We start from the raw sequence: 19,830 nt of genomic DNA, 5'->3' as shown, positions 1-19,830 counted from the left end.
ACCGTTTCTCTTATATTAAGTTTTTGTTAAGTTATTTGAGCAAAATTATTTAACTTTTTATTAAAAATTTATTGAGTTTGTTGAATTTTTGTTAGGATTCTACTACTATGTATAAAATTTTTCTCTCTTTATTGAATTTTTGTTGGATTATTTGAGAATAACTAATAATTTGTTATTTAAATATTCATTTTTATATTCAAATATGAATAATTTAATGTATATAAATTAAATTAAATTATTTTAATTAAGACTGGTATGATTCTAAGTTAATCCTCATTTAAACTACTAACTCTTAATTTATTATTTTAATTGATTCAACAATCGATCTCATTTTTAGTACTTTAAACAAAAAAGCAATCAGCAAGCGCGTTAATTTAAAAAAAAAAAACAGAAGTAAAAGTCAAAGCATGCGTTTTGAAAAATGACCAAAACTGAAATAAAGAAAATCATTCCAGTCTGACTAATTAGCTTCAAGCAGTCGTAACTCGTAATTCTCGAATTTCAACTTCTATGTCATTTTGTTTCCATTTCCACCTTTTTGAACTCAGTTTCCGACTTCTACTTCGTAAATCGCAAGTCTCGACAAGAATGATTTTTTTTTTTTTTTAACTTGACGAAAAGAACAAAAACCAACTACTTCTACGCCAAAAAAGTTAAACAACTAGTAAGACATGATTTTTCAAAACCTTGAATTTCTTCATTAAAAAAATTATCTAACCTAATTTTGGTCTAATTGGCCGCCTAGTCAGGCCAGGAATTTGACCATCATTAAAAAAAAAAAAAACCTAAGTAATCTAAATGATATATCAAATTTTGTTTAAAATAACTAAGTTGACCATACATGTAAAGTATTGAATTTGAAAAACAAAATATATTATTCATAACTCAAATAATACGTTTTATATTATATATGTATGGCAATGAACATGATCCTTGAACAACGATATTTCTTTTCCTCACATACATACTATGGAATGAGGGAAACAAAAATCATGAATAGAAAAAAAGAATATAGATATCAATTAAACTCCAACGGGTTTAATCAGGGAAGAGTTCTGTCTCTCGAAAGAGAGTAACCATTGACAGGTACAGATTTGCAGCGGATATTAGAAATTTGATCTCTTCTCAGAGAGAATGGATCGACCCCTGCCTTGTGAGCTGCAATTACTCCGATGGCTTCCCAATAGTTTGAGACCTGAAGCTGCAGCAAACGTAACTTCATTAACCAAACTACTTTTACTTAAATACAAGACGTTAATTAATGCAACCAAGAGTCCAAGAGTTCAGATAATGATTTCTACTTCAATGTGAGAGCTTCTGTTTCTTCATTTACTTGTGTATCTGTCTATCTTCACTTTTTGTCTTCAAATATTCTTATATACTTTTTCATTTTCCACCCTCTTACTGAGAGCAGATTGTTGGCATTAAAAGTGCATTTGACAACATAAGATTTCTTGGATAGTCTGATACAAATGGAATAGATCATTAAGACCCACTACTAAGAATACATATTTTTTGCTCAAAATCGTCTGAAGAAAAAAAATTAATTTGATAAAAGACAGATTTAGACCCTCTAAATGTTGTTTGTCTGTGAAGTGATTCCGAAATAAGAGGGATAGATAGAAAAGAGGCAGTGGAGAGAGAGAAAAGAAGTGAACTCTATGTAAACTCTCATTCTGTCTCACTCTCTCCCACTTCAAAGACACATTAACATCAGAGTCAGAGGAACAAAATTTGAAACAACATACTGTCACAACAATTGTCCAGTATCTTCTCATCTCAATAGTTGAGATTAGGCCAAGATGAGGTCCTAAATGAACCAGATCTTCATCTCAATAGTCGGGACAAAATGTGCAGTATCTACTCATTCATTACACAACCAAGAAATATAACGATCCAGCTAATCCTGAAACTCAAGAATATTGATATTTGCCTGATATTTCTGAACATTATAGGTTCTGTAACTTCCTGCTACAAATAAAAAATGTTCCAGCTCTTTGGAGAGGTAAAATTATCTATCTCAAATCATATATAGGAAATTTGTAATTCAGCTTCGCAGGACTTGATTAAAATGGTAATGGTCACTGAAAAGTATCTGAACCATCAACTTTCGTTTTAATACCTCAAGTTCCTATCTCATCTCCTAACCAGAGAAATCTAAATTCAAAGAAAATGGATTGCTTACCGCTTCAAAGCCAAGTTTATCTGGGGTATCATTCAGAACAGTTTCATTTTCTTCCACAGTGATTATAAGAGGCTGCATGAATATTACAAACAATAGGATTAGAAGGGACACTAGCATCATAGGAATTGCTTGCAGTTCAATATCTGGAGGTAGTATGGTGTGCTGGTAGGAAGAAGCCAAAATACCATAAAGGAAAATTGTCATTGCATATTCAAATCAGAAAATATACGAGTTAAAAATTCATGTTCGGATTTGTACCTTATTTTTTCTACTTCTTGCAAAAGCAAGAGCTCCTTCCCCTCCACATGCATCTTTAGGAAGGATAACAGAATCCACATCACTTGCCAGTATGCAGCATCTCTCCATAGAATCAGAGTTCTTCACCAAGTATTGTGGAGCATTGCTTAAGCCAGCAAGCACACATGGTAGGAACGTATAACCTAGCTATCTAACAAGAGCAAGTCATTTATAACTCAGAACAAATCACAAGTACTGTTATCCAAGCAAATGCAGAGGAAAATGAAAATCAAATGTATAATCAAAAGTCACTCTTAGAAAAATTTATAATGAAAAAGCTTGTGAACTAATAAAAAATTTTAATCAATTAATAAGGTAATCAACATTTGACAATAACACTATATTTTATCATAACTTTTAGACAATCCTAAATTGATGTGCCCATACTTCAGTCAACTTTTCTTAGCTTTATCATGCACTGCATATTATTTCATATCAGCATGCTGCCTAGTCTGTTTACAGTTAATGCCAAAGATAGTGGAATGTGAGTGTTTAATACCAACATCTTATTTCTCACTAACTTCAGTCTGGAAGCCAAACTGGCAGCTTAATTGTTCACTCTCTATCCATCTCTCTGCATTAGGCCTTCTTTATTTAGTGTGAATAAGACAAAAGAAGCTAAGAGGTTAGGCCCAACCTCCTCGGCAGCTGATTTTGGGCATAGAGATGGGCTAAGGGAAAAAGGAGATAGTGCAGGAGCATGTGCACAAGGAATTTGGAAAGTCCTAACAACCAGATGGCTAATAACTGCCTCAACACCTGCCAAATTGTCTATTCCCTGAAAAGATCAAAATGAGGAAAGAAACCATGACTGTGAGTATTTTCACAATGAAAGAAGGGGAAACAAGGATTAACAAAAAGAAAGAGAAGCAGCCAAGCAGCATCCAACATTTCTTTTAGTCCAATATAGCTTGCAAAACTGATTAAATTACATTCACTCCCATCAGTGTATTTCTAGGTCCATAATGAACTAATGATTATTGCCATACCATTCCTTGCCGATAGTCATCTACCTCTTCAATATCATCATCTGGAAAGCGTCCAACAACAGCAATGGCATTTACTTGCGACCGGTTTGCTAAAGTTTCTACAGCTCTAAGTAAAGAATCGGGGTGTTTAATCCTCCCTGTTGATTGTCCACTTTCTGGATCAACCCACTTCTCTACCTGTAAAATTTGATCCAGGCAAAAATCTTGCATTCATATTGGATGGATTGCTCACAAGAAGAACTAGACATGCTAGGGCAACTTGAACTACTGAGAAATCATCATGCCAAGAGTAGGAAGAATAGACATGTCTGATGAAGTTCCTTAGTCCAACATTAACATTAGGTTGCTTAGATACGGGGACGAGCATCCGATACGATCCGGCATGATATGGCAATATAGAAAATTTTCAAAACTTTAGGATACAAGTACGAGGACATTTATAATATATATTTTAACATTTTATGACATAGATATTGGTATTTTCTTTTTAAACGAGAATTTCTAAAGTAATACAAGGATATTTATAATAATCAATTAAACTATTAAGTGTTTTTTCAAATTTTGAAGTGATGTAGTAAAAAATTGTTGAAAAATAATCATGTTATACAAATGTTAGAATGTGGGATACGTATGCTAAAGTATCCTACAAGTATCATATCGGACACAGATACGTTTACTTTTTTGAAGTATCCATGCTTCATAGATTAACATAGTACATTTAAGAAATTTTTTAATGCACGTTCAACTTAGAGACATGGATAATATGCCTCAAGTCATGTCCAGAGTATTGCTTACACCAATCCAAGAGGCTTGGTGTGCATCTGATCTTTTGTCTGAACAGATTTGAAGGATACAGCCAGAAAGCTGTGCAGCAGTTGCATATGAAGTAAATTTATATAGGGTCCCCATACATATGGCATTATGCAAAAATTTGATAACACTGGACGCAACAAGAATATTCAGCACCACCAACACAGCCATTCATTTTCATTGAGGAGCACATACTTTATACAGCTTCTATATTCCCTCTCAAGAGAGCAATAGCTGCCATATTTGAAATTTAAACGCCTAAATGTCACTTTGAGTATGGAACTTATGCTGGATAGTTTACACATCATTAAGCAAATCAAGATACTAGGGTGCTGGATACCTTGAGTGGAGTGTCAGTGACAATATATTCCACAACATTCAATCCAAGGGAAGCCCTTGCAGCATCAGCTACTTGCAACTGGCGAATCTGAAGCTCCTTCTCAATTCCAGCATCAAGAACTAACCCCACCTGATACAAAAGAACAATGAATAATAATCCAAAATATAATTCATATGTAGTGAAAGGAAATGGCATGAGGAAAAAATCACCGGTTAAATTTCAACCCCACATGACACAAGCTAATCAAGGCTACAGCATACAAGACAACCATAGAGACATACCCTGTTTTGGTGAACAGGCTGTAAGGCCCATAATCCTTCTGCAAAGCGGTCCAGAGCATAACCTTCAACATATAATGTATTAGGCAAGGGCCAGTAGAGCATTGCAGCATTAAGAACCTGTAATTTGATAATTCATAGCAAACTACAATAATGCATGTGAAATAGGACAGATAACAAGACATACAAGAACATTAATTTCCAAACTACCAATACAATCAGAATACAAAACATGGGGGGGGGGAACTACAAAAGACGCAGCCGCAGAATCAACGATAATGACAACAATGACAATGTTTCGCTTGCATTTGTTTCACATTATGGGCTCAAGCCTCAATTTTTGACAAGCATTCCCTTGAAATCATGAGCTCGAGTCTCAAATTAGAATAACTTATATGTTAAACCAGAAAAATCTGCCTCAATGACAAATGAATTTACCAAATAATATGAATCAACTGAGAGGGGGAAAAAACTAACACAGTACGAAAATGAGCAATGCAAATTAGTAAATATCAATTCATTGGGTTTATCAGATAGGGAAGCGAGATACGTTAGGGTGAGTGATAAGGCAGTCAACAACGTTGGAGAGAGCACGCGCAACCGGCAAAGCGTCGCCGGCGAATCCACCAATAGCAGCTCCTATCCCCGTTGGCACTATCATAACACTGGTATACTGCCTCTTGAACTGCGTTTCAAAACATAGAAAAATTACTAACCTCTCTCTTTCACATACACACAACAATCATTAACCGCTCTTTGGTTCTGGATAAATGCTGGGAAATAGTAATAGGTTTACTATTTTTTTCTTTTTTGAAGAAGAGAGGGAGTAACCTTAAAAGACGAGTGAGAAGAACAGAAAATGGTTGTCTTAAAGGGAGGAGACTTTCGGCTGAGTAATGGACTCCGGCGAGGCAAACACGGAGGTGAGCGACTGATAGTAGCTTCCATTGACGAAGGTTAATCTTCCCCACTGAGTTCCAAAGCTCGAGCCTTTAGCTCGGGCACAGCTCTGAAACGATAAAATCCCTCCATGGAATTATGGCTCGACCAATAATTTTCCTCTGCCATTTAAATTTAATTTTTCAGTCAATTTTTTTAGGGGATTAATTTTATTTTATTAAAATTGACTTATATTTTGAAACGATTAATATCTTAAAATTATTTTATAATTAAAAATAAAAGGTATTATTTTTAAAATGTTAGGTTAGTAATTAAAATAGTATTTTTATTCTATATTTAAATTTCAACAATAAAATAAAAAGAAAATCTGATAAAAAATAAGAGGAAAATATAATTTACATAGTCCATCTCTACCTTTCAATGTGTGTGAGTTGAATGTTGAAGTAATTTAATTTTTATTAGATATTGTGTTTTTATTTTTATTTAAAAAATAATAAAGGAGTTTTTTTTCTTTTTCTTTTTGGAAAAAGACTATGGCAAAGTAGAATTTTAGTTGAGGATACAGGAGAGAATTAATTTTTAGTGGATTTAAAAACATTTTGAAATTTTATTTCAATCTAAAAGAGAAAAGTTAAAATAATTTATATTAAAAAAAATTAAAATATTCGTTACTTATTATACAGAATCACTAGTTATTAATTTTTTTACTTCACCTATTAATTTGCTAATGTCACTTGTAAATTATCTTAATTTGTCAGACAATCAGTAACATTAATTATTAATTTAATAACCTTATTTGTTAATTTATTAACATCAATTGTAAATTACATGACATGTTAGTAATTTATAATTCATGTTAATAAATTATAAAACCTATCAATAATTTACAATTGATACTAATAAATTAACAAGTAAAGTTAGTAATTTAAAAATTAATATTGCTACTTATGATTTTATAACTGATATTGTAACATCCTAAAAATTTTAAGACTCAAATTTATTTAAAAAAATAAATAAAAATAAAATAAAATATCTATAATTAAATTAAAATTTAGAATAATTTAATAGAGGCCCAGAGTTTGAATTTTACTAAGCAAAAGTTTGGTTTTATTTGATTTTTAACTATGGAAAAAATTACCAAAGTTGACCCGGGCTTTTGTGCAATAATAAAAAATGTTGGGCCCTTTCTTGTAATTTTTCCCAAACTTTTTGACCAGCAATTTAAAAACCCAAATTGATGCAGAAACGCAGAAATTGAATTGGGAAGGAAAGGAAAGGAAACGTATGAGAGGGAGAGAGGAAGAAGAGAAGAGAAAGGGAGGGAGTTAGGCTTGGATTTAGGAGTCTTTGCGACCGTTGCGAGCTCGGCTATACGATAGGTAAACTCCCTACTTCAATCCTCTTCTCTTTCTCTTGATTTTCTTCAATTTTTGGAAGAGAAAATTTTAGATTTTGATCCCAAAGGCTTTATTCTTGTAAGCTTTTGTTTCTTTGGATCCTAGGGAGCATGTTTTGAGTTTCTATATAGTGATCTAATATTTTGAGTGGATAATTGGATGAAAAGAGGTGTTTTGGGCACAAAATAAACCTTGAGAAATTGGGTTTTTGCTCCTCAATGGTTTAAGCCTATTGATTTAGTTATAATTTTGCTATTTGAGCCCAATAAGATTTAAATTAAGGTTTGGTTTTCATTATAAGGGCTAATGGTGAAAGTTGGTGGCACTAAGTGAAGGTTTTTAATTGATAAAAAATTATATAAATTGAAAATTAGCCTAGTGATGGCTAATAAATGGTTTTGGTGGTTAAGTGATACTATGTGAATGGTTGGTTTAATATATGGACCATTAGGGTGAATTATGACTCATTGACCTAAGTTGTGTGGTATGAGTTATAGTCTTCATTAATGCTATTTGTCATGATAAGTGATGTGGATCACTTATATGTTGTAGAAAATTGTTGGTGGAACTTATTGAGAAGTAAGGAACAAGCCGAGCCCTATTTTGTACAAGGAGAACCCTTTTAGTACCAAAGGGTTGAGGTAACAGGGGAATTTATATTTCTTATTACTTTGTTTTAGCTATTTTTGAATAAATATTACTAGTTATCATGCATTACATGTTTTAAAAGATTAAATGTGCTTTATAAGGGGTTATGGGGTACTACTTTGATTATAGTGCAAATATGTTTTCTAATTGTTTAATAACAATGTTTTTATGGAAATGAGATTTATAAATATTATACTACTTTAGAGTGTTGAATGGTCAATACTCAGGAAAGGTAGACAAGAGTAAAAGGCATGATCTCGGTGGGAGTTCACCAATGAGAAGGTGTGGATTTTTGATATTCTATGGCACACTGTCAGTACTCAGTGTTGTCTTACGTATTGTGGGCTCAGTGCACTAAAGTGGTTAGTGTATTGAGTGTTCGACACCTCTCAGTGGGGGAGGGAATCCAACATATGAAGTGTGAGGTTGAGTGCCTAGGCCAAGGTAGCCCTCACATGGAAAGTAAGTTGGGTTGGCTCTGGGAGGGAGTTAGCTTCAACTGCTTAGGATTCACGTCGAAGGGGCATAGGAGGTTCGGTGGATTAGATCATGCCTTAGATTATGTTTTGTGCCTGTGGAGGTACAAGTAGGTATAAGGTTTACCTGCGAGTTAAAGAGTGCCAGGGGGTATTCTGTTGGTCATGAAAGGCCATACCGGCCTAGGTCATGCATTCATGCATTTTAAATGGCTAAATTATATACTATGTTGAATTTATTATTCGTTTATTTGATTATGGCTTACTTTGTAATAATCAATATAGATTTCACTATTACTGAGACTGTGGTTGTCTCACCCCTTTCTTTTCAATATTCTAGGTCCAGGCGAAGGATCCAGTGGTGGACGGGGAAAAGAGCAAAGCTAGGGGTTTGCTTGTGATTTGTAAAGAACTGTAACCCCTTTCTTTTGAGCAAATATATTGTAATGTATTTAAGATTAGGGTGCCAGTAGGATATGATTATGTGTGTGTGTGAGTGAATATGTGTGGATTGTGTGCTTGTGTATGAATTTTTGTCTGTTTGCAGACTTATGGCTAGGAAACTTGGTTATGGTGTGTGGTTTTAATGGATTTACTTAGTAGACCAAGTTTCTATTATAAGAAGATCTTTATTTTGATATATATGTGATTTTATAAGCAAATGCAAAGTGGTTGCATTGCAAATGGTGTGCTATGGGAAAACATACAGCTTGGATAGAGAGAGTGGGTGCGTGGGCCCCACAAGGAGCTCTGAGCCAAGTGAAAATGTTTAGCATATATATTTATATAAATACATAGTATTTGGATTGATTTGTGACCACTTTTGTATGATTTGTGCATTTTGGGGGTTTAGGGTCCACTTTGGGAAATGGCACCCGGGTGGTCAAATTTTGATGTATGGGGTTTTTCCATCATTTGAATGTTCTATCAGGTGTTTTTAATCTTATTTGACGTGTCCAAAGTGTTCCCACAGGTTTGTGACCATTAGGATGAGATTTGGACAATTTTGAAAATGGTTTTTACCAAAAAGCTGCACTTTTGCATCTGGGTGTTCAAATCTTAATCCGACCGTTGGTTTTCTCTAAAATTTGGGTCACAAGTAAAACCTTTTATAAGCTTTGTGTGGGCTTTGAAATCACGTCGATCGGATATCGGACGGAGAAATGACGCACTTCGAATTTGGTCTGGAGGTGCTGTCATGACAGCATTAAATTGCTGTCATGACAGCTACAGTGTTGAAGTTGTAACCTGTATAAAATTCAATCCGTCTGTTTAATCTTTTCAAAATTTAGTATGCTAATAGTATTCTTTAAAAGTGACATGTGGGCTTTGGAATCACTCCGATCGGAGATCAGATGATGAAATGGTGCACCCCGGAAGTTAGTCCGGAGGTGCTGTCATGACAGCTAAAAGCAAAAATAGTCAATCTTTTAACATGTCTAATTTTTAATCCGACCGTTGGATCTTTTTGAAATTTGGTACACTTATAGTACCCTTTGAATGTGACGTGTGAGCTTTAAAATCACTTCAATCGGAGGTCGAATAACGGAACAGCGCCTCCTGGAAGTTGGCCCAGGAGGGCTGTCATGACAGTTTGTCATGACAGCAATAAATTACTGTCATGACAGCATCTTTTTATTCCATTTTCGTCTAACTTGCTTCCGTGCGCTATAGGTAGAACTTATAATTATTTTTAAGGTTTTAAATGATTTATTTCTTAAGTTGGTTAGAGGATCAACTCCTTAACCACACTTAGTTTGTTTGAATTATGTGATTTTTGGATAACACTCAAGGCAAGTGTTACAAATGTCAAATTATGTAATTTATAATTCATATTAATAAATTAACAAGTGAATTAAAAAAATTAATAATTAACGATTCTACATAACAAGTTAAGAGTATTTTGATCTTTTTACTATCAAAATTATTTTAACTTTTCTCTATTGGATTGAATAGAAATTTTAAAATATTTTTGAACAATCAAAAATTAATTATCTTCCATAATTTTTAATTAAAATTATTTCTAATAATAAATATAATAGTGGAGGCACTAGTAATATCATTAATTTTTTTAATAAAATACATGTTGTATTTGTTAAAAAAAAACAGAGAGAACTTGGTCCTATGGAGAATTCTTTTTTGGGGGGCAAGAAACACACCCAAAGGCCTAAAGTATCACGGGCTTATGAAAGCCCAAATTTAATCGATTTGTTAATAAAATGTGACTAAACGCTTTAGGCTCCAAATCTAGTTATTTTTAGTTACATTTTGGCCAATAATTTCAACAAGCACATCCTTTGCAATGCATGTGACTTCATTAATGTGTTGACATGTTTATATTTATTTAGGTTTTAATTAGTCAATAGGCTTGTGTTTTTCCATTGAAATGGAGAGAAGTCACTTTCACAAGAAACCAGAGTCACACCTCGCTTGCTCAGCAATGATTTGAAAACTATTCTCACTCTTTTTCAACTATCCTATTCATACGAAAAAACAAATCTATCAACTATCTCATACATCTAGAATCAAAAGGAGTAATTAATGGGGATTAAATCTAATGAAAAAGGTTAATTTGTGATGAAGATGAATAGATGTTCAAATTTCAATTAAGAGAGATGCTTATTTTTAATGTTCAATAGGATCTCGAATATGATTGCCTCCACTAAGAAAAAACATGTAAGTAATTAAAAAATAGAGAATTGAAAGGAGTAACATACTTTCTCTATTCCAACTTATGAGATATTTATAGACGAAATTTTATATAATAATAAATCTTATTAAATACACTAACTAACCTTACTTCTTTTAAAATAAAAATATAAACTTTCAAAAATACCCTTCATTTAATAACCTTAAAATTTACACTTGATTAGTATTAGAGAGAGAGAGAGAGAGAGATCATAACATTAGAATAAGCTCTATTTAATAAAACATTAAGATATTTTGAGATGTTAAATCTTCTTAACAAATGTCATATAATTTGTAGAGGATGGAGTACTAAGAATGAACAAATGATATTCAACCAAACAAGATTTTGGCATTAAATTCTTTCATAGTATGTTTGGATTAATGAAAATTTAGATTTAAATCAAATTTCCTATTTAGATATCCAAATTCATTTCTTATACTATATTTCCTTTATAATTTAAAATTTCCTTTATACCAAATTAGTCATTTGACATTTTTATAAAACTATTATTAACTTTCATTAGACACCACATAAGCTGCTATATGTTTTTTTTTAAATGTCATGACGATTTTTGTTAGTAAGGTAACTAAAAAAAAAAATAAGGGAGCTTGTGTGGTAAAAAAAAAGATTGAGAAGGCTAATTTTTTATAAACTTTTAAAGATAAAGGGTTTTAGGCAGCTGCCTCAAAGTTGAGTTTTGTATACTCTAGCCAAAATTTAAATATAAAAATTTTAAATGTGAGATTTGAAATGTAAGATTTTAAATTTAAAATTCAAATTTAAATTTATCAATCAAATACTACCTGAACTAATTTGTTATAAGACAATGATGTGTTGTTTTGGTCCATATAATGAATCTCACAATTAACATGTATTCACTATTAATCATATAGTAATATTCAAGTTCACCTTCGTAGACTTCTACTCATTTGCTTGGCACTTATTTAAGTGAATTATATTGAATGTATTATTTGTATATGAATCAAGCTTGGGCAATTCAATTAAACATAATCCTATTAACATTGACTATATGGACAATACTTTGCATCCATTAAACATGAGGCAGTTGCCTTCTCTAATATTTTTTTAAAAGAAAGTAATCCTAATCCTATTGGAGACATGGCCATTGAATATTAAATGTGAACATTTTGAAAGTTTAAATAATCCAACAAATATAAGTAAAGAAGTATGCTTCTCCCGAGCTGGCACTTGGTTGTGTTTAATCAAAAACACTTTGATGTCACAAATTCCAAGTCCTATTTGATTGCTAGAAAGGACATGAATGAAATGGATTAAAAAATCAAAACAAAAATAAGTTAAATCACCCTCTCTTCTCATAGTTATAAAAATGATAAAATTTAATATTATATACTATAAATGTAAAAATTATCACGCCTTTCAAAAATCTCAAATCATGACTCCCAACATTTTAAACTAAATTATTATTATTTTTTATGAAAATGATTCACTTATCTCCTTCCCCATTTTGATCATCGTATCTTACCTTTATTTGTTTTTCAATATATTTCATTTCATTCCTTTCTTCTAATCAAATGAGAACAATTATTTATAAAATGTTTCTTCCCTTACATTTCTTTCTTCAGCATATATAATAATAATAATAATGATAATCATCATCATCATCATCATCATCATCATCATCATCATCATCATATATACAAGAAAAAGGGCATTTGAAAATTTTGACAATATTGGGAGCAGGAATACTGAATCAACTTCCTGGCGCAATTCCTTCTTCTCTTTACAATATATGTAAACTCCCACTCATATTGTACATGGAGAAAATCAAATTAATTGCTCTCTCCCATTCAACATGCTTCTCAAAATGAATTTATATGCTCGAAATTAATGATTTCATTTACTTATAGTATTAGGTTGTCCATATATGAGGGTATTTAAACCAATGTGGTAAATCTTATATTAGATAAAGTTTAGCTTAGTAATTAATATAAAATAAAAAAGGATTTTCATAAATTAGAACTTTGAGGCTAATGATCTTGGAAGTAATTCAATCAAAGACTTGGAGTTTTTACAATAAGTGATGAATTTTAGTAAGCTGGAAACACAAGTATGAATTCCAATAATTTTGAAGGCTATTTACCAAATACCATTGGAAATTTGACTCAAATGTCTATATCTTGATAATAATAAGATATTTGGCGAAATTCCCGTTACATTAAGAAACCTCAATAATCTGATGTTATTGGAAATGAGAATGAATTGATTCTTAGAAATTATCCCATTAGCAACTTTTGAAAAATTTCAAAAGATGCAAGTTTTACATTTATACAAAAACAAATTAATTTGTCAAGAAAAGTGACGCCTTTTTATTGGCAACCTCACTCAGTTATTTGATTTAGATTTGTTAGAAAACATGTTAGAAGGACTTGCAAATTCCTCTAAGCACTGGAATTAGGATGTCTAATTAGTCAGGTTAAATTTGAGATATAAGAAGTCTCACGTTGAATAAAATTAAACTTCATAGTTAATATATATATATAGACATATAATAAAATAAAAATTCCATAATAAACTTTGAACCTTGAAATTTAAAGTTAAGATATGATATTAATTTCCTGTTCATTGTACATTTGTTTTTCTTGTCATAGTAGAGATTGCACAAGCTAAGCCAGCTCTGAGTACATCTTTTTACAAGGGAATTTCTTTCAAGAAACTATATTCCTTCATCTTTGACTTCATTAGATGGTGTATGATATTTAAACTTGTCAAGAAATAACTTGTTTGTATCAATTTCAAACAGTTTGTAAGATATTTCTGATCTAGAATACTAGAATATTTCTGATTTACAAGTTATCATTAAAAATATAACTTGTAAAAAAGAAAATCTCACCTCAAGAAGCAAAAGTCACACCTCACTTGCTCTGCACCGGCAATATTTTCAATAACTAGGTCTAGTACTACTATTATATATACAAAGTCTCATACACGTATAGCAAAAGTATTTGAGTGCCAATATTATAATTGTTAATATTAATTTTATAATAAATAAATTATCTATTAATTACTCGTGGTGATTAATAATTTTTTTGATCTATCTTTTTCATACTTTTTAAATTTTTCATAAATAAATGTATAAATTTAATTTAAAATAGAAATTAGAATCTTGAGCCGGTACATCTACCAAAATAATTAGTATATATGCAGAATAGAATAAATGAAATAGAAAAAGGACAGTAGTGAAACAAACAAAAGAGTTTCTAGATTAAAAGGTCCCTTTTTATTTCTTGCATAAAAAGAATTGAGAGGCAGTTGAATAATTATTAGAGGCATATAAATTTATACATTTCAATTTTTACCAAATTAGAAAGAGAAATACAAACATAGAGCGGCAGCATAAAAAAAAAGTAATAATAAGTACTATACAAGATTAATGAATGATATTCACCAAACAAGATTTTGGCATTAAATTCTTTAAATTAATTTTTTTTTGGCCAAACGATGTGCTATTCTGGTCCTTGGTCTTAATAATGATATCAGGATCCACGTGTATACAATCCTCATCATCCTCCTTTGATCTTATTTATAAGATAGAGAAAGAAAAAAATTAATTATATTTATAAGACACTTATTAATTCTCAATACTCTTCTTTACATTTTTATCATTATTAAGTGCTTTGAATAAAACTATTAATAATAAAATTTAAGAATATTTATTAGTGATAAAGGTAAAAAATTATTAAATTTTAAGACAAAGTTAATGAGGTTTAAAGTTTTTTAGTTTCGGTGAAACATGTTGAAAGTAACTTATAAATAAGATTAGAGCGAATGAATTAACATTTAAATTTTCTTTCTTAAACTTGTACTCGCAGGCTTGACCCTTGTCAATTTAGGTTAAGTTACGTAAATGCATCTCATGAATCATGCTTCCCCTTATCGATTTAGGCCAAATTTTCCATTCTCATATATCGATATATAATATTTACTTCCTACGACGACCCTAAATCTAATTTTGCCTTTTTTCAATTAACACCATAATAAATTGTTGTGTCGGAATTTAAAATACTCACAAATAATTTGTTGCAATTACTAATAAAAATACTCATTCCCATAAATATAATTAGACCCCGGCTCGTTTACTCCAATTTAATCAAGGGCAGACCTAGACCCCGGCTCGATCAGGGGTGCAATATCATTAAAAATAAACAATTTTAAAAATAAAATAAAATATTTAATAATTAATTTCATATTTTATAATTGTGATTTCTTATTTAAAAATAATTAAATATGAAATTAAAAATAAATAATATCTAGAAATTGTTATGAACATTTTTTATTTGATATATGGAGGATTATTGAAATTGGCGAGTTTAAAATTTATATTTAAGGTTTATTAGGTTGTGAGTTAAGTTATAGTATGTATAAAAAACTATTTAAATAAAATACATTTAGATATAAACCAGGAATAAGTAACTTCAAATAGTAAGTGTAAGCTGTGCAAAATATCAATAACAGGAAAAAAAAAACTTCAATTTGACAAAATTTAAGTGAGGTGCACAATTCTAGCTTTCTCTTCCCTGCATGGCAGGATTATTTTCAACATTTAACTATTTTTAGTTTCTCTCTCCATTGTCACACCTCTACGCCTGAAATTACCCCTAGTTGGGGGTGCATCTGCTTCCCTGGAATCAAAGTGGCTCCGCCATTGAATTTAATAACTTGTATTTAAATCCGACTGATACAGCGAATGAGAGTGTGATTCATCGAAGTTCAAAGCCTGTTACTTTACAAATGAAGTCTTTTACTCTCATGTTACTTTCATTTCGGTCCCAGTGCCTTCACTTGCTTCTTTTCTTCACTCTAATTTTTCAAGCTTAGTAGAGCTGCTTCATTGAGTAACGAAACTGATCACGTACGCTTGCTCAAAGTCAAGGAATCAATATCAGACGATCCATATAAGGTCTTGGACTCCTGGAATAGTTCTTCACGCTTTTGCAACTGGGAGGGAGTCACTTGCAGCCTCAAGCACCAAAGGGTACACAACTGAATCTAGATGGATATTAATTGCATGGACCTATATCACCTTATGTTGGCAATCTCTCCTTTTTTAACAATTCTCAGACTCCAAAACAACAGCTTCTACGGAGAAATCCCACATGAGTTAGGTCGTTTGTTTCGGCTACAGGTACTTTATCTCACCAACAACACATTGACTAGGACGTTTCCTGTCAAGGTGACAAATTGCTCTAAACTTGAGTACTTATCTTTCCTTGGAAATAAGCTTGTAGGAAAAATACCAGAGGAAATTGGCTTACTCCAAAAGCTTGAACTGTTGTATCTAGCTAAAAACCATTTGATGGGGGAAAATCTCAGTTTCTTTGTAGAATGTTTCTTCTCTTGAAGTTCTTTCTTTGGCTTATGATAATCTGGAGGGAACTTTACCTGAAGAAATAGGGCATTTGAGAAGTTTAACAAACTTGGGAGTAGGATGCAACAAACTTTCTGGTGCAATTCCTTCTTCTCTTTACAATTTGTCATCACTCACTTTTGTTGAAGCTGCAGAAAATCAAATTAGTTGTTCTCTCCCAACCAATATGTTCATCAACCTCCCACGTGTCCAATTATTGAAGCTCTCATCCAATCAATTCTCAGGTCCTATCCTAGCTTCCATAGTAAATGCATCTATGCTTGAAATGATTTCGTTTGCGTATAATCATTTTTCTGGGCCAGTTCCAAATCTTGGAAACTTGCATGACCTTTCATTTTTAGGCTTGGGTGTCAACGATCTAGGAGGTAATTCAGCTAAAGACTTGGAGTTTTTACAATCAGTGATAAATTGCAGCAAGTTGGAAACACTAGTATTGTCTTCCAATAATTTTGGAGGCCATTTACAAATATCATAGGAAATTTGTCGACCCAACTCACATATCTCTATCTTGATTATAATCAGATATTTGGCAAGATTCCTGCCGCATTAGGAAAGCTCAACAACTTGATCTTATTGAAAATGGGGATGAACTATTTCACAGATATTATCCCAGTTACTTTTGGAAAATTTCAAAAGATGCAAGTATTAGATTTATCAGGAAACAATTTGTCAGGAGAAGTGATGCCTTCCATAGGAAACCTCACGCAGTTATTTGATTTGGATTTGTCCAAAAATATGTTAGAAGGATGAATTCCTCCAAGCATCGGAAACTGCAAAAAGTTACAGCAACTTGACCTGTCGCAGAGCAAGCTTAGTAGAGCTATACCAACAGAGATATTTGATCTTCAATCTTTATCGGTCTTACTAAACTTGTCCCATAAAACTCCCTGTGGTAATCTCCCAAATGAGGTCGGAAACTTAAAAAATATATATAAATTGGATGTCTCTCATAATCATTTGTACAGCAAAATTCTAGAAAACATTGGACATTGTGCAAGCTTGGAGTACCTCTTTTTACAGGGGAATTTCTTTCAAGAAACCATCCCTTCTTCATCTTTGGTTTCATTAGAAGGTTTACGATATTTAGACTTGTCAAGAAATAACTTGTCTGGATTGATTCCAAAAGGTTTGCAAGATATTTCTGGTTCAGAATACTTGAATGTTTCTCTCAATATGTTGGATGGTGAAGTGCCAAAAAAAGGTGTCTTTAGCAATACATGTGCAATATCATTGATTGGGAATAGTGAGCTTTATGGTGGCATATTAGAGCTAACTCTACCACTATGCCTTGTGAATGATAAGGCAGAAAGAAAGCATCTCAGCTTTAGACTGGTAGTAGCATTATGCTCTTTGGTAGCTATTTTTCTTTTTGTCATCTACTTCTGTTTTTCTTCATAAGAGGAAAAGAGACAAGAAATCTTCTGGGTTCACAAACAATTGGCCTACTTCCCAAAGTGTCATACCAAAACTTACACAACGCCACAGATGGGTTCTCAACCAACAACTTGATAGGATCTGGGATATTTGGCTCTGCGTATAAGGGAAGTCTTGAGTCCCATGAAGTTGTTGCAGTAAAAGTCCTCAACCTTCAAATTAAGGGAGCTCACAAGAGTTTTGTAGCTGAATGTAACTCACTTAAAAATTGAAGGCATCGAAATTTGGTAAAAATTTTAACATGTTGCTCTAGCATAGATTACAAGGGTGATGAATTTAAAGCTGTAATTTATGGCATGGTGAATGGATATTTAGAAAACTGGTTGCACCCGAGTATAGAAAATCAAAGTCATCCAAGAATCTTGCTCCTTGATCAAATACTGAATATTTTGATTGATGTTGCTTCTGCATTATACTATCTTCATCATGAATGCAAACAACCTCTAGTTCATTGTGATTTGAAGCCAAGCAATGTCCTTCTTGATGGCAACATGATTGCTCATTGGAGTGAGTTTGGATTGGCAAGACTATTGTCAGCTAGTAAAGGCATCTCAAATGAACAAAGTAGCACAATTGGAATAAAGGGTACTATTGGCTGTACTCCTCCAGGTATTGCTTATTTTTTTTAGCATTAAAAGTCAATGCACAGTTATTTTATTTCAAACTACCCTTTTATTTTGTTTTGATGGTGAACTAGAAGTACTAACAAATTATTTACGGCATTTCAGAATATGGAACGCGAGATGTCAATACAAGGTGACATGTATAGCTTTGGGATTCTTGTCTTAGAGATGTTAACGAAAAAGAGACCCACAGAAAATATGTTTGAAGATGGATACAATCTTCATAGATGCGTGGAAATTGCATATCCAGATAAGTTGTTGAGGGTTGTGAGTCCAACTATTCTCCCTAAAGAATCAGAACATGGAGAAGCAACATCAGAAGACATATTGGAGAGTATGATATAAATCCACCCTGATATAGATAAATACTTATGTTCTTTATCCAGGATTGGACTTGCTTTTTCAATTGAATCACCATATGAAAGAATGAGTGCAAGAGATGTTATCAGGGATCTAAACGCTATCAAAAGTTATTTTCCTTTATGGTGAGTATGACATAGCCTGGCACATTAATATTTTCATGCTTTTATGAAACTAATTACAATATATTCTCATAAGATATGTGCCCATATCTAAATTTACTAGTTTTTAATCGGCTGTGCATGATATGCTATTCTAAAATGTCTCGATTTTTGTTTGTGTAATTAAAGCGTCTAAGGTTTTTTATTAAGAAATATATTTGATTTTGTTGTTATAATAATCTATTAACGCTCTTTTTGAATTGATACTTTCCAAATTAACATCGAAACAAACAATTTTTTTCAACCCAGTGGTTAATTCTTTTTATAAAGATAGCCTCTCTTAATATTCCACTGAAATGCTAACCATGTGATTTATTGTTGCAGTTAACCAAACCAAGTCTGGTCCATCTTCTTCAATGCAGTTGGATTGTCATCATGATGCGCCCAACACTGTTTGTCTTAGGCATGTTTTATGTAATTACTTACTTAGTCATTATGTTATTGGTCAAGGCGTTACTGGCTCAAGTTCATGAGCACATCCTCAAATCGTCCTTCTTGTTTTTTTTTCTTTTTTTTTTTGGAGTTAAATGTAGTTTGAGGGGAGCTCTCTATTTTATTTTATTGTTGTTTTTGTTTGTTTTTTTTAAATAATATGGATTATTTATTTGCCAACATGTTTTGAAACGGAGGAGCTATCGCTAAAAATCTAAAATTCGGAAGCTACAAGGCCATTGGTTATTTGCCACCATGTTGAATGAATAGTATGAATACAACAAGGCATTAGCAATGCATTGGAATGCAGAATATTCCTGAATTGTTATGACCCATGAATACGCTTATGTTGATCAAAGTTTGTCTGGGCCCAGGGTACTAGCCCATTATGCTAGGAGACGCAG

General features: G+C 32.2%; 1 protein-coding gene and 1 pseudogene across 1 annotated transcript; one reads left to right on the top strand and one right to left on the bottom strand.

Annotated features, from left to right (window-relative positions):
- Positions 1-851: 851 nt before the first annotated feature.
- On the bottom strand, positions 852-5,922 carry LOC129323125 (uncharacterized). The gene is made up of 9 exons (XM_054969698.1): positions 5,731-5,922; positions 5,450-5,584; positions 4,903-5,019; positions 4,622-4,750; positions 3,472-3,648; positions 3,120-3,260; positions 2,444-2,629; positions 2,186-2,257; positions 852-1,201 (listed from the first exon to the last, which is right to left on the bottom strand). The coding sequence occupies exons 1-9, from the start codon at positions 5,845-5,847 to the stop codon at positions 1,043-1,045; spliced, it is 1,233 nt and encodes a 410-aa protein (XP_054825673.1). The 5' UTR covers positions 5,848-5,922; the 3' UTR covers positions 852-1,042.
- Positions 5,923-15,855: 9,933 nt separating this feature from the next.
- Positions 15,856-19,467, top strand: LOC129322603 (putative receptor-like protein kinase At3g47110; annotated as a pseudogene).
- Positions 19,468-19,830: the final 363 nt, after the last annotated feature.

Source organism: Prosopis cineraria, unplaced genomic scaffold (genome assembly GCF_029017545.1).
Source record: "Prosopis cineraria cultivar Desert tree isolate PC_DT_omini unplaced genomic scaffold, ASM2901754v1 PC10, whole genome shotgun sequence".
Taxonomy (NCBI): Eukaryota; Viridiplantae; Streptophyta; class Magnoliopsida; order Fabales; family Fabaceae; genus Prosopis; species Prosopis cineraria.
This window is presented reverse-complemented; position numbering and strand designations above follow the sequence as displayed.